This window comes from Colius striatus, chromosome 12 (assembly GCF_028858725.1).
Source record: "Colius striatus isolate bColStr4 chromosome 12, bColStr4.1.hap1, whole genome shotgun sequence".
In the NCBI taxonomy this organism is placed as follows: Eukaryota; Metazoa; Chordata; class Aves; order Coliiformes; family Coliidae; genus Colius; species Colius striatus.
This window is the reverse complement of record NC_084770.1, coordinates 17,407,973-17,431,929: the sequence shown is the minus strand read 5'-3', so window position 1 is coordinate 17,431,929 and position 23,957 is coordinate 17,407,973. Positions and strand designations below refer to the sequence as shown.

General features: G+C 35.4%; 1 protein-coding gene across 1 annotated transcript in view; it reads left to right on the top strand.

The window, feature by feature from the left end:
* NAALADL2 (N-acetylated alpha-linked acidic dipeptidase like 2) overlaps positions 1–23,957 on the top strand; it is a 253,407-nt gene that overhangs the window by 91,805 nt on the left and 137,645 nt on the right. Inside the window, exon 5 of the mRNA XM_062005290.1 lies at positions 7,320–7,470. Within this exon, the coding sequence (XP_061861274.1) occupies positions 7,320–7,470 (151 nt within the window). The remainder of the gene's footprint in view (positions 1–7,319; positions 7,471–23,957) is intronic.

Here is a 23,957-nt window from a genome sequence, read left to right as displayed (position 1 = left end):
TTGTTTCAGGGTTGCTGTTTCATGGTTCTCCTTGGCTAGTAGTTACTGCTGTGATTCAGTAGCAAAGACAAATGCGCTTCAGATCTGAGACCTCTGTGAAGTTGAGACTAGGTGCCCTGGATGATTGCTGCCAACAGTGAAATTGCAGCCTCTTCACTACAGAAAACCTTTGGTGGTTTTTATGCTCTGACTGAGGTACAGAACTTGACACCACGATTTTCTGAATGAGAAATGCTGTGTGCAGGGAACAGTGTTTGTGAATTGCCTCTGCTGACTTTACATCATCTCTCTGGTGGTAGGAAAACAAATAGTTTTAAAAAAGTGAAGGGAAATTGACAGGTTTGGCTCAGTCCTGTGACTGTATTGGATATTTGGATTCAAGTTTGCTGGAATGCATACAATACAACGAAGGATCTAATCAGTTTATTCCTGATGATTTACCAAGATTATATCTTCGAGTGATTGTTTTTTGTATGGTGGATCTTCAGCTCCATTCTCTCTATAGTCTAAACATAGACTGAAATAACCATAATCATAATAAAAAACAACAGTATCAGTATGAACAAGGAAATGCTATTGGCTTTTTGGAGGTTGCTCATCTGGACATTCATCCAGTCAGTTTGTTTCTTTTTTTTTAATGTTTAGTGAATATTTAATGATACTTATTATACACACAGTGCTCCTCTACATGCCTGTTTAAAAGTAAGTAGTATTTCTTGAAGACATAGGAATGCAATAACAGTGTAAAAGGCTTTGTATTATATACTCATCAAATAGTGAAGCATTTTTTTCTGGACTGTAAGCAATTCTATTATTTTGTTTCTGAAATAAATTAAGTAAAGCTTATTGAGTCTAAACAGGCCTTATTTCTAGGGAATTGTAGTTCAATTTCATTTTTAATTAGACTGAGCATTGTGATTTTTCTTAGCAGTGGTAAGCAAGATCTGGCAATAAAATATGCACTCAATTTGTATTAAAAGTTCCTAAATTCTAGTGCAGGGATCTGGCAGTATATTTAGCTTATGTTTAATTGTCCAAGTACCCTATTGTGAAAAATTCCATTTTTAAAAACTGCTGATGCGTAACAAATTACTTTTCTTTGATAAAACTGTATAGAAGATGAACAGACAGCAAACAGAGAAAGTATGGGACAAAATGTTCAGTTCTTTATAAGCTTAATATCACATTCAGGACCATGATGCTAAAAATTTCGCTTTGCAAGGATTACAGGATTAAACCAAAGTGCTTTTTTGTTTTAGAGATGGTAAAGGGAAAAAGTCTCGAGAGACTTTTCCTTAACTTCTGTGACTGTTGCCTAGATTTTTAGTTAAACTAGTAGAAAAGAAGCTGAATTGTAATTCAACATTATACATGAGTGCTTGGAAACTCAATCTAGTTTGAGTTCTTCCAGTTTATGGTAGCTCTAATTTATTCCTTTTGTTGTTGTGAGTTTCTTAGCTTTGCACAGTGGAAACTGCTGCTCTTTGCATGAGTACTGTGATTCCTTATGCTGGTTACATTTTCTTTGCTTTTCTTTTGTGGCTATAGACGTCATATCCATCTTTACAAACTCCTTTACAAAAGTGCAGGTACTCTAGACAAGGTGGCCATTCTGTGGCTCTTTAATATAGCATAGCTTGTAGAAATAGAAGTTTATTTCAATAACAAACAATAGCTTATTATTTGGATTTTTGCCTTGGGAAATGGAAAGAGTCAGCTATACATATGGTAGTAGATAACTGGAAGATTAGAGCTGGCCATGGGAAGACTGAGTGTGTACATTTCATTGTATGACAGCTCAGTTGCTCCTCCTACTGCAAGGGCATGTCTAATGGGTCTAAAGGGTTTGAAGGACGATTCGAGGCCACATCTAGAGCAAACAGGGTTTGAGCTAGTGTGGAGATGTAATACTGCTCCAAATTGATGGGCTAGAAACATGGAAGCCTATCTTACTTCTCTCCTATAGTTTCTTTTTAAGATAGTCATGCTACAGAAAACCATCTCACCTTATTCTTATACTTCAAAAAGATGGTATTCATGAACCTTCACAAATCAGTTTTCCTGTGATAAGTGCTAATTTGAAAGTCTACTGCCCTTGAATAGCACTTATCTGGGAGAAGAATGTGGTTAAAATACAACTGATGGTGAATTTATGTACCAAGCTCTTATTCCCCACTGCTACAGAGCCCCATCACTCGTTTGCAGGTTTGAATGATTAACAGGTTTTTTACCCTTCCCACTCACTTTTCCTCTGGTACTATAGATCATCCAGAAATTAAGAGGGAATTTTTCTCTCTTTAGAAATCATTTTTAGATATACAAAAGGGAAAAAAACATCTGGAAATTGAAAATTGTGAATGACCATTTCAATTTGCAAAGTGAGTAATAATAACGTATTGCAAAAGCCAGGTATGCCAGATTCTTTCCACAAATCAGTGCACTTCGAATCCTCATTTTTATGATAGTAAGTAAATCAAAGTTTTAAGGTCTTGTCATGATGCAAAGTAAGGATTTGATTTTGTATTGTTCATATTGTGGCAGTGTACATCAGGAGTAGTTTGTTTAATTCTATTGTAGTATTTTTTCTGCCTTTTAAGACCCTTCTGGGTATAGCCTGTTGTTTATGAGATCAGTTATCTGCATTTCTGAATGTTTTTGAAGTTTGATGCAGCTTAATCCTTTTCCTAGTCCTGTTTGTTCAGTATAGCAAGAGTATCATTCCTTAGACAAGGACAATGTTTATGCAAGTTGGAAGAGTCGTGTAGAAAGGAAGGTATGTGTATCTAGGTTGTTTTTTTCTGCCTTGGATCTTGATTGTGTTACCACTGCACCTACCAAGTACTCTGCATTATAGTATGTAATTGAGAGGACAGTGGCATCTAATTAAATCTGCAGTATGCAAAGTCTTATTTTTCTACTCAAGCAATCTGTTTCAGAAATAAAACGATGTTATGCCAGTGAGACCTTCCAACAGTTTAAATAGTGTTTTCCCCTTGCTTGGTAATTTTACATACTGCCAATTAGTAAAATGAGATGGGAGTTCCTTTCAGAGCATCATGATTTTAATTGGAACTTCGGTAGAAAAGAGTAATTAATAACTTGCAGCCTGTCCAGCTAGTAAAGCTATGTCTCAGATTAATGAAGCATGTCTTTTTCACGTTGCACTACGGATTGAAAAATGCAGTACTTAAGAACTGGTTACTGTTATTTTCTAATTAATGCTGATCATTGAGCTGAAGTGTAATGACAATAGGAGATGTTGCTTCTACAAATTTTTGTGAATATATTTGATTTTAAACAGAGGGTAATATGTAATAGCTACATGCATTTATTTTCTGAATGTCACAGAATCACTGAATGCTAGAGATTGGAAGGGATCCAGTCCACCTCCCTTCTAATGCAGGACCACCCAGATCAAGTTACATGGGAATACGTCCAGGCAGGTTTGGAAACCTCCAGGTGAGGAGACTTCACATCCTCCCTGGGCAACCTCTGCCAAGGCTCCCTCACTTGAACAACAAAGAAGTTTTTCCATGTATTTAAGTGGAACTTTTTATGTTCATCACCCCTAGTCCTGTCACAGGACAGTACAGAGAAATGTGTCACCCCATCCTCCTGACAGCCACCCTTTAGGTATATGTAAGTGTTGATGAGACCACCCTCAGTCTCCTCCTGGCTAAACAGCTGCAGGTCCCACAGCCTTTTCTCCTAAGAAAGAAATCTTTGATATCATCAAAGAATATCTTTGAGATATTTTCTTTCTTCCTCTAAAATATTATTGTGTATTGTATTTATTGTTTTATTAATTAGCTGCTGTTCTTTAATTTTTTGTTTGTTTGTTTGTTTCACTGTTCCACATGTGTTATGACTTTGAATATAAAATTCTGCATGTGTTTTTGTGGAGATTACCTAGAAGGAGTAGAGCTAAGGGGATGACAAATACACATAGGCAATCAACATAAGCAGGAATAGCCATTCAGTGTTTATATTCTGAATGCATTATGTCCAGATTGTACTATGTTAGCACCTGAGTGGACTTGTCATAAACAGTGCAGTTGTGAATCTGACTTCAGGAAGTGGAAGGCTTTTGACCTGACGTTATATGGAAGAAATCATATTCTAGAATAATAACATGATCCAGTATGGATTGTGCTATACTGTCAGTAGCTGACAAATGCTTTATTGTCTAATGAATGGTGATGTAATTTACATTAATGCAGACACCATGTAAAGCGTCAATTTTATAACTTTGCATGCAGATTTTGGAAGTGCAAACTGCCCTATCAAGATTAAATAAATCCCATGCTTAAGCATTCTGTAAGTGCCTGTTGCTAAAGCATGTTCGATCTCTTTATTTAGGATTCTGTTACTTTGCCAGAAAGAAGAAAAAGAAAATCACATACTTTTTTTTTAAACAATAAAATTGATGCTAAGAGTTAAGAAAGCAGATAAAAGTTGCTTACTTTACCACTTAAAGCTTTAGTGCCTTGGTATGCCAAAGGCACCCCTCTCCAGATCAATCTCAGTTGCTTGTTTTAATTATTGTGGCTTTCAGGTGTGATACTTCTGGGTTTTCATATAAATAAGTTCTCAGGGTATATAATCTTCATGGTACTGACATCATTCAGAAGCTCGTAGTGTAAGGCAGAATTGCTCTGATTCTGATTTATGCAAGAGCCTCTTTCTGCCATGCTGTGGTGATATAGACCTTTAAAAACATGTGAACAGTTTCAATGAACAGCATAATGCTATTAATATACTGTTAATATAAGTACCTAGGTAGAGGAGTGAGGATAAAGCCAAGATACACATTGAATATTATGAATGAAATACATGTACATGAATGCCTTCTGAAGGTGAGAACTCTAATTTGAGGCTCTTTTAAGATATCAGGGTGTGCTAAAGGTGTTTCTAAAATGTAGACTTCTACTAGCAGAGTATTGAAAATGTGTGGTAATGAGGTTAAAGAGAAATCTTACATACAGCTAGTTTATATTGGTTTATTTACTGGTGCACTTTAACCATTAGGTAATGATTGAAAAGCTGAAGACCTATGGGATATATTTGAAAACAGAATTAGATCTAATAAGAAAATGTCACTGGATTTGTATTGAACCTAGTTTTGAGAAGTAAAATATAACAGCAGGGAACTTGTAGTAAAATGAAGTAATCTGTTTCATTTGTTTTCCAGCACTAGAGTTTGATTTATCGCATGCTGAAAAACTCTCATTGATATTTGAAAGTTGCTGTATTTTAAATTAACTTTTCCAGACACGATATTAGTGCTATTTGTTTTGAGTAAGGATAGAACCTTTCACGGTGACACTTACATAGGATTGTAAGCCAATATGTCTTGTATGGAACTGTGTTATCTTATGTAATGTATCATTTGATACAGGAACTGATTGTTCCATGGGTTAGTGAACAGGTTTGTCAACAGCTTTGTTTATTGAGATTAGTTTTTAAGATGTCTAATTTGTGGTCCAAGCTTTTGTGTTCTTGTCTGTCTCTACCTTTTTATTTCTTACGTGTTTTTTCCCCATTCCATTAAGGAATAAGCTCTCCTGGGTGTTTTTTTAATACCTTCTCAGTGTGGTGCATTAGCAGAATCTACCTCCTGTCTACTCAACAACCCATTTTCATTAAACTTACAGGCATATGCTGAGATATTTCCTCCTGTAAAATAAGTCTTTCATGCCAACTAGTCAATGATTCAATCGTTACTGTGGATCAAGACACGTAAATGGAAAAGCATGGAAAGCAGACTAAGGAAACCTTACAGAGGCAATATTTATCAGTAACAGGGCTGGTATTATACCTTATAAAGCACAACCATTATAGCCTTAGGGGAGGGATAAAGGGGAGAGAGATGATCTTTAGGAATGAAAGACAAACCACAGTTCTGATACTGTAGCTGTCTGCACATACGATGCCAGGAGTGATACCAAACAAGTTTCACGAAGATTGATAACTTTCTAGATAGTGACACAGCAGGGTTCTCTGCAAGTTTGGCCATGTTTTCAGGGCACTTGCAAATATAATGAGAAGAATTGCAAATAATGAGAAGATATTTCAGTATGTAATCTGTAGGTTGATATAATCCACAGTTACTTGCATTTTTCCTGATGTGTTCATAATCATTGTTGACTTATCACTTTTAGGAACATAATGTGTTGTGATACATCAGTTGATCACGCATTACTACTTTATAATTTGTAAACAGAACTATTACTAATAATCAGCTAAAGGGAGAGAAAAGATACCACACTCATTTAATTGTCTTTAAGCCATTAGAATCTTAATTCTGATCTGAGAAGAAAAGAGTGCTCAAATGCATTGAGAGACTAGTTTAAGAAGCCCCTTCTTAGTTATTTCTGCACTCTTACTTGCTGTAATCCAGATGGGACCAAAGAATGATGTGCTTTTCTGCTCTCTGACCAGAAAATGACAATGAAACTCAACCCCACATATTTCTCCCAGGAACAGAACACAACATCAAAGTAGTGTTGATGCAGTCAGGCTTTATTTTCAGCTGGAAAGTGAGAGTGTTTCTTAAACAGATACACGCCTTAATGTGCATGTTTTTAATCTTTCTGAGGCTTCATGGTTGGCAGGTAAACATTCCAGTATACTCTGGACAAGAAAGAAAGCTGATTACTTGACTGGTCTGGTGCAAGGATAGTCTCATCTCAGAACAGGAATTAAAAAAAGATGAAAATAGAAGCAACAAGACTCATTTATTGTTGTCATAGTTGTGATGTCACTGTTGGGAAGTTAAAAAGCAGCAATTATAGCTGAAATCTGAAAGCTATTTTATAATTTCACATGTGCAACACAACTCCTTACTAAAGATTGTAGCTATGGCAGCAGTGGTTGTTGCACATTGTGAAAAACAACCATGTTGTTACCTTCTCTCAGTAGAAAAAAGGAATTTAATAGTGATTTTTGTTAAATATAAAGTTTTTAAAACTCTCCTCAAAAATAAAAAGACCTAACCTGTCTATTTTCTGTGCTATTAAATGAGACTAGAGATGAATAAAGAGATACCGAATATGAATGCAGGGAAGGAAAAGACAATTATTTTAAATCCTAGTTGTTACAGTACTTAGTTGTGATGTTTCCTTCTTCTCCTGGTGTGCCCACCCACTTCTTTTATTGTGCAATCAAATCCCATCAGAATATCAGAATATGAACACAAATTGGAAACAGATCAATACAATTAATGACAAAACCTTTATCTCAACACTAATTAAAATTAATAACAATGTGTTCTGACATCTTTTTTGTTAATAGTCACCTTTGGTGTTTTGTTCCCTCAGCTTTCTCTGTTAGAAGATGCAGGGTTTGGTGGTGTTCTTCTTTATGTTGATCCTTGTGACTTACCAAAGACTACAGATCTTGCTGATACAGCTTTTATGGTTTCCTTGAACGGCGGAGGAGATCCATCAACACCCGGTTATGCCAGTATTGGTAAGTTCTATTCAAGGCATAGTCCGTTAATGGACATTTTAATTGTCTGTAGGTTGTAAAGTATGGGATGTGAAAGACTAAACCAAATTCTGCCTGAAGTAGTATGGGAACACTGAGTTATGGAACTCAGTGATTTGATTTCTGAGTACGGGAACGCTATGTAATGCAGCATGGCTCAAAGAATGGAATCCAAAAAGGGCTTTACTCTAAACTCTTAACACAAAGTCTGTACTTTAATGTATTTTATTGCTTTTTGTATTTGCGTATTCATACACTGAACCATTATTCCTGTCTACTTATTCTTATCCCATGAAAAAAGGAAAAGCTGAAAATATGAATTCGATGGTTTCTGAGCTGATTACAGGATCTTCCCTTCCTTCCATCATCCACTTTCGTGATATTGATAAGGGAAGCTTCTGGTCAACAGATGCAAGTGCAAAGTAATCAGATATTTAAATTTGGGAAGATTTAAGGAAAAAAAGGTTTATAGTCTCTTTACGCAATTGTCACTTGAATACAATGTGTTCATTTAGGCTTGTCTCAGTTCTGCCTGGATAGACTTGGTAATCAATTATGCTTTTCTAAATACTTATAATTTTTAAGCATGGTGAATAAAGAATTGATTTTAATGAAATATATAGTCTTGTATGAGTTAAAAGGGCTTTTTTACAGCAACGATAACAATGAAATAGAAGCTGCAGCATATGTACTTGTATGTACCACTGAAAACTCTGTTCTGGCAGTTCGGTGAATGTGTGTTCCACTTCCCTGCTGCCTTTTCAGCTTTGCAACTTTTTTTTACTATCTAACTATTTGGAAATGTATTAAGCAGCAGTCTATGAGTTTGTGACAAGGCTTCATCAAGAATATTTGGTCCGGTTACTAGCTCAGACATCTAAAGTCTGACTTGAATTGGCACTAAATCAACTGAGACGACACTGAGATACTTCATGACTGGAATGGCAGAAAATAGAAATATTTGCCTGGTTGTCAAAGAAGGGTGTTAGCTATTCACGGCATGAATGCCTTGACAGCTCAGTGGGAAAGAAATTGCACATTTTCTCAGTGTCTCAGTGTACCTGACCCAGCGTTCTTAAAAGTGCCCTGGGAGCTACAGAGGTAAATACAACACTCTTTAAGCTTTATTCTTGCTCATTTCATGGAGCTATTTGAAGAACAGTTTGTTGCTTATCTGTCTGGCTGACTCCTTAATGTTTTATTTACCCTACATGAAAAGTAAAGCTAATTAAAACAGATACACCAACATGAAGATGCCACTTGAGTGTCTAAACCTTATGTGTTGGTTTTCTCTTCAGTACATTATTTTATTGGCAGTGTGCATTTCAGTCTCCAGTTTGGGAAGCAGCAGCTTAATTATGTGGAAGATGGTGATAAAAGTTCATTGATGGTTTCTACTAGAATCCTTAGTGTGTCTTGTGTATGGTTTTAAATCTCCAAGCAATGTTCATAAGCAGGAAGAAGCTCTCATGTTCCTGAAATCATGTACATTTTGATCATTGAATGCAGTGATGAACTGGAAAGAGCTCAAAGGAACTTTTGAGGAAACTCTTAGGTAGGTTCTGTAACTTGAAGATAAATCAAATAGAACTACTTCTGTATTTCTCATGATGATTTCCCTGGAAACTATGAATCAGTTTGGTTACAGGTAACTTATGCCTGGGACAAATACAAATACATCAGGAGTGCAGACTTTTGCCTGAGGGATGTGCTTGCATATAAGGTAGTTAAACTGACTGCATGTAGAAGTGCCAGATACCCGGGGTTGTCGTTAACACTTTGATTCACAGACTATAACATGCGCTACAGGAGATTTTATTGGAAGCTTCTGCCTAAGTTATTGATGTATCTTTGATACCATCTGCCCTTCACACATTGCCAAAAGAACTGTTACTATTACAGTTTCAGGGACTGCTCTTACTACCATTCTCCCTTTTACTAGGAAATTTCTAGTAAGATGAGTGGTCCAAAGTTAGTTTGGTGCTAGGTGAGTAAAAGGTAGGAAACTTGTGTTTTCATGTTGCTTCCTCATTTTTTTACATTCTTTTAATCTGAAAACAAATTTCTCTGTGGTGGCAGAGTATTGAACTGTTTCATTTTTTTTTTTTCCTAGAAAATAATTCTTCAGGAAATTACACCATTTACAGTTCTCTTCTCAAAGTTGACAGCATTTTCAAATGGAGTTTATGTAATAATTCGGAGAGAACTCTGGACTTGGCATGCGATTTTAGCTAAAAATTTCTGTCTCATGAAGATTAAATGCTATGCTTCTGCATATGAATTATTTTAGAATGTACAGAAATAGCTTGAGGGTGGGTTTGAGATGCCTACTACCTATGAGTGAAATGATCTGGTTTTTTTATCTCTGTTGAAGAAAGTAATGATGTGGAAAAGGAAGTGAACAGCACCTACGTAAAAGTTTCTGCAGCTTTGATGCTTCAATTCTTCTGTTCTTAAGTCTCCCAACCCTATGCTGTATCAGTCCTGAAGCAATCCTATGAGCCTTCGTGACCATTAATTCTGTCTTCCTGATTTTGATTGCCAAAGACAAGTATCCTACATTTTTAAAAATCTGTCTGTCTCCTGCATTTCAAATGAAACAGATTCAGTGGGTGAGACTCAAGGTATTAAACATATGGGATTATGAAGCTTGAGAGGGGGATAAGAGCTTAGGTAGTAAAAGTTATCCTGAAAACAAAGTTTAGAACAGCATAAAACTTGAATGATTTCCCTAATCTACTTTTTTTTCCTTCTCTATTGGGCTTGTTTTCTGCTCACTTTCTTTCACCTACTTTTGTATGTCAGACACATATTAGATTTCTTTATTGCTAGACTTCAGAGTCATTTTAAATCAAATTTCTTTCCATACAGGAAATGGCTCAGTAAACAAAAATATGGATAGAAGCTTTTTTTCAGTCCTAGTATGTAAATAGAGAAGTGGCATTGTGATAAGCATTAAGAGCCCTGCCCCTGAGATAAGGTACCTCATATTAGAATCCCTATCTGTGCAGTGGTGGAACAGAAATTATTTCATGAAGAATTCAGACAGCATCATAGAAAATACCGTGAGCTTAAAACTGTTGAAATATAACAGCTGTAAAATACAATCTTATGCTGTCAGCTGGAGTTCCAAGAGTAATGTTGCTTTAGAGAATTGTTATGCAGAAGTTATAACAGTAAAGCAAAGGTGTTTATTTGGAAGTAGTCTATGCGTCAGGTCATTGTTAACAGCCAGTCATGTGAGCCATTTTACAGGGATTTGGGTGAAAAATCAGTGACGGGGGGAAATGCACAGTGTCCATAGAACTGTGAATGGTGAGTTGTGAACATTGGTAATAGGGTTTGATTTTGAAAGAGGGGACAAAGAAGATGAGGAATCGGTGAGGTGTTGATCCACTGCAGGCCACATCTGAGCCTGTTGGCCAAAGCTGATGGTGATTTTGAAAACATATTTAAGAAAGGACAGGAATGCTGGAAAGGCGAGGGAGTGAAACTGAGCCTGGGAAAGTATAGGAAGGTGCTATTTTAATCTCTTCAGTTTTGCTTCTCACCATCCAAATCTGTTTCAGTTATCAATAGTGGACTCTGGTTTGCCCATGACAGTCATTGATAAGTGATCTCCCTGACTTTATCTTGACCAATAAGCTTTTCTATCTTTTCTTCATCTGTCCTGTTGAGTAGGGGGAGTAGGAGTGCAGCTAGGTAGGTATCTGGAGGCTGGTCAAGGCTAACCCACCACACTGTGTTCTCCATGTTTTCATAAAGAGCACTGAATATGCATCATGAAAAGTCCATATGTGATTCTTCAGTTTTCACGTAGCCACTTCTTCTGCAGTCAGCAAAGGGAACTACTACTTGTGATATGGGCAAGTGTGTACATGCTATGATAGGAAGTATGCCTACTTTAGTCAGTCCTGTGATTCTATATGTACATGTGCTTCCTGTCTCTTATCTGAGTTTGTCCAGTACTGCCCTTTCCATCATGATATTTTACTCCTCTGAACATCAGCTGAGCAGAAGTTAACTAGAAAATAGAGCGTTGTGTAACAGTTTTTTAACCATGCATATGCAACATATGTTCTCCAGTATTTTGTTATAAATCATCATGACTTTTTACAAGATGTCCTTGGCCCTGGATTGTCTGTTCTTTTAACAAAACCCAGTTACAAGGATATTTGTTCTACGCTTGCCTTTGCAACTGTGAATTTCATTTTTTTTCCAATATTTGTGTTTACTTTCTGCTAATAACATTGGATAAATTAAGTACAAAGATAACTTGCCATGGAATGACAGTCTTCATTCAGACTTCTTGTTTTAAGGACAGATTGAAACTGGGGAGAAAGAAATTTTACAGAGCCATATTTCAATTTAGGGCTGTGTGTGTGTATATATATGTTTTCATATGCTCTTGATCATTTTATTTTTTACTTATAATTTCAGTGGCTGCCATAAAAAAACACCCCACAGTTTATCATTATCAACTATTCTGCTTTGTCTGATGTATACTGTGTTATTTTCTTTATGGAATAAAACTGTACTAATGCATTAGGGAGGTAAATCTTTAGAAAATAGTGGCTTTTGAGTAGTGAGCAGAGTAAGTAATAATTTGAGCAGACTTTCAATAATACCTCTAGCACTATGGGTTCAAAAGGTATCCAAATCCATGATCTGCCTCTTCAGATTTCAAGATACAATAAAGCAAATAATTTTGTATTTTAAGTACCAAATTACATGCTGTGAGCTTTTGGATGTTGTGTTTTTAAGCTTTTTTTTCTGCTGTCTGGCTTTCAGTTGGTTTTGCAACTGAGAAAAACAGTTGGACATCAAGATACTTTAGGCTCACAGGTTTGAGTGTGTGGATCTTTGTATTGCATATCAGATACCATTCTGTTGAGCTGCCTAAATTTTTATCTTGGGGGAAGGAAATAAATTTTAATTGAAAAAGCAGTGATTTTATCAATTAGAATATTAGAAGAGGAAGGAATTGTTTTCTTTCATAACTTGGTTAAGCTAATGTTATTTGAGATTTTTCATCCACCAGTGTCAGACAGAAAAGTTTATCAATATTTGTATATGAAATCTGAGTTTGGAGCAAAAACATGCATAGAAATGACAAACCAGTACAGTCACTTTCCAGTTTTGCTAATTACAGACTATTAAAACATTTCTTTGTTGACTGCAACTGAAACACTTGCTTATCACCCATGCGATACGAGTCCAACACCTCCCAACTGCTAGCAGGCAACAGTGATATTGATGCTGTTTGGGGATCCAGAAAGTCCTTAGAACAGTAGGGGGTTATCTTTTGAGTGGACTTCTTTTTGAAGGCTCCAAAACCCTGATTATAGCAGTACAGTAAAATAAACTTAGTGACCTAAGCCTATTTTTTCTGTTTTTCTAATAGTTTGGTATAATTATCATGCTTTTCCGTTTCTCATGATACATTGTGCATTCTGAAAAATGATAGTTGTAAAAATGTAAAAGATTCTCAATATGACTGTTCAGGCAGCTTAGATTTAGAACTAGCTGTTGATTTTTAAACAAGGAGTTAAATTTGCTTAAAGGAAATTCTGGGAGGCAGAATATGTTTGTGAATTTGAGCTGAATTTAGTGTTTAGTTTTGTATGCAGAAAGGGGATTTTTAAAAGCCATTAACTTTTTAAATTCTAAAAACATGAACTTTTTGCTTAAAAAAGGGTTACATGATTGAACATTTTGAACACATTTGACCAAATTCACTGTTGTGCCTTTTTTCCTAACTTATTTTATATGCATAAATAAAATACTTGTTTTAGAGATGACTATTTTAGGCATACTGCTAAGAGGACAGAGTAAAATGCTGGCCTTTCTGAAAGGTGGTACTAGTTATTAATGCAACTGTGACTGACAGAAATGCAACTGTCTCAAAGTAAAAATTCAGGTTAGGTTCAACCAATAACTTTGGCTATATGGAAGCTAAAGGGAAAATGTGAGAACCAGGGTGATTGTAAAGCAGTTTAGGTATCCCTCACAGGAAGATAAAGTAGATAGTAGTCATAAATGTATAAATAAAGGAATGACATTTGATATTAAGGGTTGGTTAACTTTCTCATATATTTCTGCATGTGTGTAATACAGCAGTGTTCTTTTCCTCCTAGCACTCCTGTGCACAAGTTGGGATACTGCAATGTAACTGTTACGTATTGCAGAGTTAACACCTGCAAGCGCACCTGCATAGGAGCAAGAGCACTGTTAAGTCAGCTGGCTGATTGTTTAAGCAATTAAAGATGTAATTAGTTTTATAATTGATTTTTTTTTCTAGTGCAGTTTGAATATTACAAGCCAGAGTAAACCAAATCATCTTTAATTCGACTTGGTCTGTGTTCCAGACCACTGCTTACTATATTCAGCAGCTGCATAAAAAAGATAATAGTACCTTTTCCTACTTTCAGACAGGTAGAAACTCCCCCAGAAGAAAACCTTATCATCTTAAAACGGAGATGTGGGAAATACTTTTTTCATTACATGAATGTACTACCATATTATGCAGTACTGTTCTGTAGAACACTAAAAGTTGTAAGTAATTCATCATAGTTTGGGTTTGGCCAATTTTCAGAAGCATTTTGCTTTTACTTTTCAGAGGAGTTTTTCTTTGAGACTTGCACTGTTTTCCTTCCCTTCAGAGACAGAAGAATACTCAAGTGGATTGAGGGCAAGGGAGAATCTGTAGACATTGGTGAGTTGATTGGCCAAGGACATCATGAGTGGTGGAAGGAAGTTTATGAGACAGCAGGGTAGTTGAGCTTGGAAGGGACCTATGGAGATCATTGACAAGGACAAGCCACTTGCTCAAAGCAGAGTCAACCAGAGCAGATTGCCTAGTTGGATTCTGAGCATCGGCAAGCACGTGCCAAAACCTCTCTGGGGAACCTTTTCCATAGGCTTTCCTTATGCCTAAGGGGAATTTCTTGTATTTCAGTTTGTACCAATTGTCTCACCTCCATTCACTGAATACCACTGGTGAATAGCCTGACTGTGCCTCCTTCCATCAAGTAGTTACACACATTGATAAGAATCCCATAAGTCGGCTCAAAAATAGACATAGTTCTCCATGGATAAGAGGAGCTTCTGCCTGGTTAACCTCCACTGGATGGTCTTTAGATGTGGTGTTCTGAGCCACTGCACACACATCACTTAAGTACACTTAATGACTGTAGACATAGAGACTCCTTTCAATGGAGAGACGTTAGATTCATGTACTGTACTGCTGATTCATGTATAAAGTTCCAAGACTCCTTTATCAGGAGTCTGCATCATACTCCTTTGCATCAGTTTTGGTGGAGAACAGTTATTTACTAAAATAATTTCAAGTGCTCTGATGCTTGTTCTGTGAAGGTGTGGAGTTTCCTTATGGGAAGGGAGTAGTACTTGAAAAGGTTTTTCGGGGTAGAGATGGCCAGGGTGCACCTGTGCAATACAAGAGAATTTAGAATTTCTGTAACAAGAAGACAGTCATGGGTTACAAAGTTTTTTTCTTCAATATGTTTGGAGTAGTCCTGTCTGCAGTGATGCCAGTCAATATATGCTGTGTGATGGGTATGTTGCCAGATTGAGAAACAGTCAGTTTATTGCCAGATGCTTTTGTTATCTGACATGTTTTTCATGGACAAAACTAGGCTATGAGAAGGATTTGAATAAACCTTTGAAACTTTTATAACTATTTCAGTTTCAATTAGCACAAGTATATACACACAATGTGTGTAACTTCTAATACTTCTTATATGCTAATTTTACATAGCTGACAGGTGAGTCTGTTGTGTTAGTGGGAAAAAAAAAGAGCAAAGCCTCTGGGGTTATTTAAAACCTCATTGAAGTCGTAGCTCTTTTAGAACAGTGATATAATGATTTGCAAATTTATTTAAAACATTGTGCTATAGGGACCACCCTTTACAAAATACGTAATGAACAAATGCTTATGCTGCCTATTTGGGAGGTAATTTTTTTCCTTATAGCAGATGTCAGCTAAAGCTGACACGTGGTGACAAACTATTCCTTTCTAGTGTAATGCTTATAACAAGGAGACTAATTTTAGAACAGCTGGCCTACTCATGTTTTAAAACACCTAGAGTTTGGGGCGTTTTTTCTTGATTTCCAGGCATCAGCAGTCTTTCAACTAGTCCATTCTGAAGTTTCTGCCAAGCCTGCTTTAATCCAGGACTGCAAGGGTTTTTCAGCAATACTTTGCATGCTCTGGGAGAACTCAACTACACATTGCCAAACCTTCAGCAGTTAACACTTGGGCAGCAGTAATTTTTGCCTTGTGTAAAATCCATTTTGCTTTGCATAGTAGTAAATGAAGTGTAAAGGTGAGGTAAAATTAAGAATTATTTCCCTTGTCAGTTAACTCTGCTCCCTCTTGAGATGGATGTGTTAGATTCTGTGGTGGATTGACCCTGGCTGGCTGCCAGATGCCCACCACAGCTGCTGTGTTGCTCCATGCCTCGGTTGGACCGAGTAGAGAAAATATAACGAAAGGCTCATGGGTCAAGATAAGGACAGGAGATGATTCACCCATTGCCATCATGGGCAAAACAGATTTGATGAAATTAATATAATTGATTATCAATCAAATCAGAGAAGGGTAATGAGAACTAAAACCTAAATCTTAAAACATCTTTCACCCACTCTTCTTTTTCCCAGGTTTAACCTTACTCCTGAATTTTCTACCCTCTGCCCCCAATGTCACAGGGTGATGGGTAATGGGGGTCGTGGTTAGTTCATAACAGATGCTCTGCTCCTCCTTCTTCCTCGGGAAGGACTCCTAACAGTCTTCTCTTGCTCGAGTGTGGAATCTCTACCAAGAGAAGTCATGTCTCCCATGAACTTCTCCAATGTGTGTCCTTCCACTAACTGCAGTTCTAGCTCTGTTGGCTTTGCAAAGATAAGTGGAACATTTCTTGGACGGTTCAGGTGTAAGGAGAGTTTCATAAAGGTTATATAGATAATTTCATAAAAGTAGTTTTTACTTCTTAAAAAAAAGGGTGAGAGGAAGGTAGAAACTCAGTAATATAAAAAAAGGTAGGTATTATATGACTACTACAGTGTTTAGCTAATTTGACCTAGTAGCCATATTAGATTTGTAAGCCTTAGGCTTTTTGATGGTCTTACCACTTTTATAATATTAGCATTCCATTTTTAAATGAAAGCATTATCTTCTCAGCTTTGGGATATTGGAGGAAGTGTAGTAGCCTGACTACTGTCATAAAAAAAAAAAAAAGGGAAAAATCCCAAACTAAAATGCAAATAAGGAAAACCTCCATGGATTTTAAGTAGATTTCATGACTGTTAGGCATTACTCATGCTTTTAAAATAGTTTTTGTTTGTTTATACAACATATCGAAGCAAAGAGACACATTTGAAACACTTAAACAGGAACAGTAGTCCTAAGCCAGTCAACAACGCTCCCTGAATTTGCAGCTTCAGTTGTAATTTTTTAATTTCTGGCAATTTTGTCTTGTTACATGACACACATCTGTGTTTCTAGAGTGTGAATTTATCTTCTGATTCATGCAATGGACTCATAATTCTGAACTCTGAAGCTCTGATTTAGGAATCAATGCTTTGATATAGGACTTAGTTATATCTCTCATTCACTTTGTAAGATGAACAGGTGAATTGCAAATCCTATAATAGATTTACAAATCCTAAATAAAGCATCTACAGAAATACTTGCAAAGGATTTACAAACTGTACCATAAATCTTTGTAAACTAATATATGGCTATCCAAATCTATGCTCATTTCTACATTAAAATATCTGTGAGCCTAGTAGAGATCATTCATGAATTTTAATGTCTGTTCTGTTTTGGGTCAGGTTCTTTACGATTTGTTTCTACAGGACTTAACGTTCATTTCTTTGTCTGTTTCTCTTTCAACTTCATAGAATAAAAATAATTAAATCCATTATCCTCTGAAGAGAGAGGAGTTGCCATTCAAAGAAGCAATTATAAATATTGTTCCATGATGGTTGTATTATAGTGCAAATGGGCAACTGAATCCTGAATAAAAGTACTGTGATGTAGTAAGATGTTTGTCTCAGTATGCATACCTCAGTATGAATGAGTTTTTGAAAAGATGTTTTAATGTCCCACCTTAAGATGAGAAAAATCCTACCTTTATTTTTTATGTTGTCTTTTTTGGACTTGTGTTTTGAATATATAAATACTGTGAACACTGGGATGGATATCCCAGTAAGATTGTTGCCCAGTAAGACAAAGTGCAGCTGGACATGGTTCTGAGCACTTTATCTAACTGATGCCACTTTGAGCAGGGAAGTTGGACTGAATGCTCTCCAGAAGTCTTTTCCAGTATCAACTGTTCCCTGATACTGTGAGCAGGTTACAAATTTCAGAATAAATTCAGCCTGACAGACAGTTTTTTGTGAACATCAATATTTAAGAAAAAATAATAAGTGATCTGAGACAGGATGGCCTAAGAAAACCTGGGAACTGTGAATCAAAGCCAGAAGGCCCCAGAGCATACCTTGTATCATGTTCATTTGTATAGTCCTTCTGATAAGAGCAGACTATCTGTAACACCTTTGGAAAAAACATGTCTATATGGTAGGATGGGAAACAAAACAGTCAGCTATGTATAACAAATCAAGCCTGAATGTGTTCTACGTAGGTTTTTCCTTTTCCGTTTTTAAATTTTAACCCAAAATATTAATCAACAAAATGAGATGTTGGAATTAAATATGATTTTGGCAGAAGTATAATTGTTTTCCATTTTAATTAAAACTCCATTTTTATTGAATCAACTGTTATGGAATTATTTTATTATTTGGATTGACTATTATCAATTATGAAAAATGTTTATTTCTTAGTCTTCACTCTTGGTCAGACAGTTCAAAGGACTTCAGTCTTTCTGAAGATAATTTTCTTTAATTTGATCTTTATCTGGTATTAAAATACCAGGGCAAAGCTTCTGTGACATCTATTTTATTTAGCAGACAAAGTAACTAATTCAATATGACCATCAAATGCAATTTCAGTACAATGGCAAGTATTAATTCATGACATAATCTAAAGAATAAAAACAGAAGTAATTGTCTGAATTGGAAGAATTAATGTATATTTTCTGGATGCTTTAAGTTTAAAGAAATAACTAGATGGCTAAAACATGGCTTGTATTATTATAGTCTGTGCATTGCAGACGTTGAAGAATTGTCAAACAGTAATGGGTGCTGTGCAGAGGAAGATGACAGGACAAAATATATTTTGGATTTTTTTAAATTAAGGAACTTCTGACTTAATCACATTAAGTTTCTTTTTAAGAACTTGTCTTGGTAGATCTTAGACAGTCTTTGAGGATGCTAAAGGAGTTATACCATCTGAATAGGAGATATATCCAATGGTTGAGAGAAATGAAAACAATGAGGAAAGGATAAAAGAGAAGTCCGGGGCCAATAGTGTTTGTATTAGCTGCTGCAACATCACAATAGTATTTATGATTCTTTTGTGGAGCGGGATTCATGAAAAGCTATATGGAGGTTTTCTAGAAGGCCAATTGCAGTGACCCTCATACTATACTGGTAGATGACGTGGTTACCGCATGATTTTCCAAACTAATTTCCCAACAGGTAAGCAAGTTATCACTCCTGGAAGGAATGCTTGCATTGTTAATTTTGTTGCTCAAGACTTTAAGCACAGGAAAGCTATTTTGAGCCCCTTTATTGCTTGAACCAAGACAAATTCTTGTAGATAAATGAGATTGTCAATTACTTTATCAGGGTTTTCTGAAATATGGGATTGTTTGTGTACCGTTATATATCAGTTCTATCTGTTTTTCAAAATCTGTAGCTACTCATATATTTACAACTACTTTTCTTAAGCAATATCTGATAGTCCAGTAAAACTGAACTGAGTTATTAATAGGTGTGCTAATGCACTGATAACCCTTAATAATTGGTAGATATCCTCACGTGAACTGGTTTTTACGATGTCGACGTGACTTTGAAATACCCAGGTTCCTTGTCTTCTGGTAAGGCAACAGATACCTACTGCTTAATGAACAGGAAAAAAAGTAATTAGAAGGAGAAATGACAAATGAGTTTGACTGGTATTTAAATAGAGCACTTGTCTACCTCTTCCTCTTGATTATTCCTTCGAAAATTGATTAATTTTTTGTGGGCTTGGAAAATGGAGCAATGTAGGGTTCAGGTCCTATGTGACCTAATGTTTAAAAAAAGCGATTCCTGCATGCTGCCTATTAATAGTGTTGTGTGGAACTAGTCTTCCTTCTAAAGGATAGTACTATATCTTTTTTTAAATTTCTAAATCCAGCTAGAAATATCTTAAAAGCACATCTGGAAACATTCAGAATAACTCTCTTTGATTGAGATAAGCTGTCCAGAAGGACTCCAGCATTTTGTTAGCCTCCTTGCTATTTTAGTCATTAATAGTTAGGCAAAGTTTTACCTTTGGCATTTACATTACTTTACTGGATAATGCTGGAAACATAGTTTAATTCTTTTTGTTTGTGCAGATACACTTTCATTATTCTTTAGCGTCTTGCATGATGTGCTTCAGAGTGTTGTTAAACAAGACTGAGAGGAAGCATTGTGATATTAAGCAGTTAGAGAAGTGAATAAATTATGATTGTGGAAGACTGATTTTTAAGATGTCAGCATAACTGCTGGTTATTACAGTATTTGGGTTTGCATGTCAAAAATCAATATAAAGTTACATTATTCAAAGTCTAATATATTTAAGAATTGTCACTGTAGAATTAAATTGTTTCTTAGTTTATTTTTTAAAAAAACCTCTCTAAATGGCTGACAGGGAATCTGAGTAGCAAATTGATGTGCACTACATATACAATTCATCTATCAAGCCTTGCAAGTGTAAAAAAGAAAAAGCTATTTTGGAAAATAACTGTCCTTTTAATATCATTGTTTTGACAAGGTAGAACAATACTTAATTATTGTCTGTCACAAGTTTAAAGAAAAAATTCTGAGTTTTGGAATTTTTGAACAAAAGAAATGGATTTTACTGTTTCTGAGTTGTGCAGAGAAATGCACACAGATAAAATAATTTGTCCTTCCTGACCATAAAGTTAATCGAAGAGACACATACTGATTCCTGGATGCATTCTCTTTTGTTTATTGGATCGTGCTGATTTTCTTTTGCACACCTTTTACTTTATTTTACTGCATGAATAAGGAGAAATCATGGCATTAGAGAAGAAAATGGATATACTAGTTTAGACTCTTGATTTCTCCCTTTGCCACATTTGTGAAATGAAAATGCTGTATTAGAACCTGTTAACAGCACTGTTCTGTTAATTTAGAAATTTTAATCCACTAAACTACTGCCCTCAATGTCTTGAAACTTTTAAACATTTGAAGTTTAGAAATAAAAGTAGTTTAAATGAGATTAGTTAAGCCTTACCAGAGTAATTAATACAAAGATGTTTATTATTTTTACAATCTTTTTCACACATTTCCCTCTATCAAGCTTTTCATAAATGATGTTGTCAGAACTGCCCCTTTCTTATCAGTGACATCAGTTGTTCATCATTTATGTATTTTTGAAGCTTGCTGTAAACACATAGCAACATACACCAATATTATAGTATACAATTTGTTTTAGAACTTGGAAGGAGCAGGCATCGTGCCTAGATAGCCATTTGTTGATAGCTAATGAAAATACATTTTATGCAAAAAAAGTCTATATTAATTTCTGAATGATGCAGTATCCAAAAAAAAAGAAGCCTATGATAAGCATTGTTCAGAACATTTTTTCTTAGAAAAGTCTAATTTGGCAAGTTATGAGTAAGGTATTTTAAGAAGCTAGTGAAAGAAATTTATATCTTTACAAATATATTTATAAATATACATAAATACATTGTCATGTACCATGCCATTGAATTTTTGGTGTATTAGAATGATTTATACATTTTAATGGAATAGTCATGAGGGTTTTATTGGTCATGATAAGAATTTAATCCTTGCTTCCTGGAAAAAAAATCTTAAGCACTGCCACACTGTAGATGTTTTGTTACTTTAATAGTAATACAAGTTTAATGTGGATAATTTGGATGCACATTGTTTTAGCCAAAGAATATCCCTTTCCATTTTTCACTTTAATGTGTATCCATTTCATAGCTGTCATGTAAAGTGGGATTAGCAGATTTCCTAATAATTATATTTATTTGTTTTTAAATTGTCAAGCTGTGCTACTCAACACCATAATCTATCACTGCTGTACCAGATGGTTATTGAATCAGATTAAACTTTGTTTAATTTAAGTTATGGTATTCTTTGTTCTGTCCTGTTTAGCCTTCTCTTAATTACGTTACTGGGTCTATTTTCTGTTTGTCTATTTCTTACACCAATTACAGTTATGGAAGTACCACTGTGATAAAGAATGGTAAAAGTGGGCTATTCCAATAGTATCCCAAAAATAAATCTCTTTGCAATTGCTTCGAGCTTAAGTATCACTAAGACAAGACTTGTACGTGGTCTTTGAAGTCTGTTTTGGATTTTTGTCCTTTTAGTGGAAATTATAGTAGAGATATATCTGATTAACTAAAACAAGTTAAAGAACTAGGTCATTTATCTTACTATATGGATTTGGGCACCTGCAGTAGCCAAGGTAAATAAGGCGGAGAAAAGATGTCCTCATGCCACAGATAGCATTACAGGCTTATGATTATAGCTTAATAAAAATATTTATAATTTAAGAATTGGAGTGGTTTCATATTTTACTAATTATTATAATAGAAATTGCTTCAAACACTAATGTGTTTTACCTGTCACTTGTGAGATTTGAACTAAAACTCATGTTGAAATTCTTAGCTTGCAAAAGAAAAAGGAATAGCATAAAACAGAGCAAAGAAAAGAAATTGAAAGTTTAAATAAATTTCTATAAAACATCAACATACAGACCCAAGACACTAATGTGTACTGGATTAGATTTTGATATGAGTTTGTTTCTGTTCAGAATATGGAAAACATGTATTTCCCTTTATCTACAAACTGATTGATTTTTTTCATATAGCTACTCATAAATAAGGTAGAAGAAAGAGTATATGGTCTCAAACTTCGGTGAGGGAAGGGATTGTATATTTCGAGATTCTATTGAACTGCATTAGTAGGATTTACCAAGCAGTATGCAGTATGATTTAAGACTTGGAGCACTTTTGCAGATAAATTACCTTTCTTGTTGTAGCTGTAATTGTGCCCATACATTGTATCTCTGGATGTGAGTGCTTATTTGGGTACTTGTGCCTCTAGTGATTTGACTGTGAGACAATGAGATGTCTGGAAACATAAATGGGTAATTAAAGCTTAGATCTAGATAGTGTATAGCAAACTCACCTACTTCCCTTTCAGGTTCTACCTTCCTTGTTACTGCTCTTTGGATCAGACTGTTAACAGAGAACTCACTTGGAAAAGGAATGTATTGCAAGTGATGCAGCTTCTAATAATACCTTTGAACATTGTCTTCTCAATATTGATAATGATGCTTTAATTGTTATGGAGTACTTCCTGAAAAATGCTGATGACTCTTCAGCCCATTGATCTGATTGAGATGGGTGACTGTTTAACATCTTGCATGTGTAATTTGCAAAAAGTAGGCTTTAATTCAGTAAATTGTTCTCAGCTACAGACTGTTACTTCTAATTTCAGAGACTGAATGTGCTCATCCAATTCAATTCACAAGGCATCTCTGCCACTTGGACTAAAGACAGGAAGGAAATTCCTGATACCTGTGCAAGGAGAGCTTCAGATGCTTTAGAAATGTCAGGCAAAATGTCAGGGCTGAAAGTATCAGCCCAATGACTTGTATGTTCCACTGATGTTTTTCTTTTGCTTCCATCAGTATTTTTCTTTGAATTGTCATCTAGTGTCTTTTATTTTTGTGTTGGTGAAGAAAACTTTTATCTTTCCACTGTTAAATGCTTGCTATAGATTACATCCTCCTCATTTTTTTCAATTCCTTTGACTGTTATGTTTTATCCAGCTGCTGATATTTTTAGTGTGAGGGCTAACAATTAAAACGATATTCCAGCTGAGATTTTGTGTGCTTGAATAACTGAGTCGTGAATGTTCCCCATGTAGGTGATTCCTACTGCATAGTTGCTTTCAGGGTAAAAAACTTATTTGTGTATGTATGAGGGTACAATTGCAAATTCTGCTCAGAAAACAGAGTTTTTATGTATATTTGGATGCTTCTTTTGTATTAATGTTCTTTAAAAGATTCCTTTTATGTCTATGTATTTTTCTTTCTGCTTAGATTTAATATAAGAATAGAGCTAGTGACTGTACTAATTCTTCAGGCTGTTACGCTCAGAATATTATTAGACGGGATATTATTACCTGATGCTACTGGAAGTGTTGTCTTACTTGAGCATACTGGAAAGCCTGCTAGTTAATAAGTGTTTTTAAATGTATTTACACTTCACTCACAACAAAATTTTCAGAAT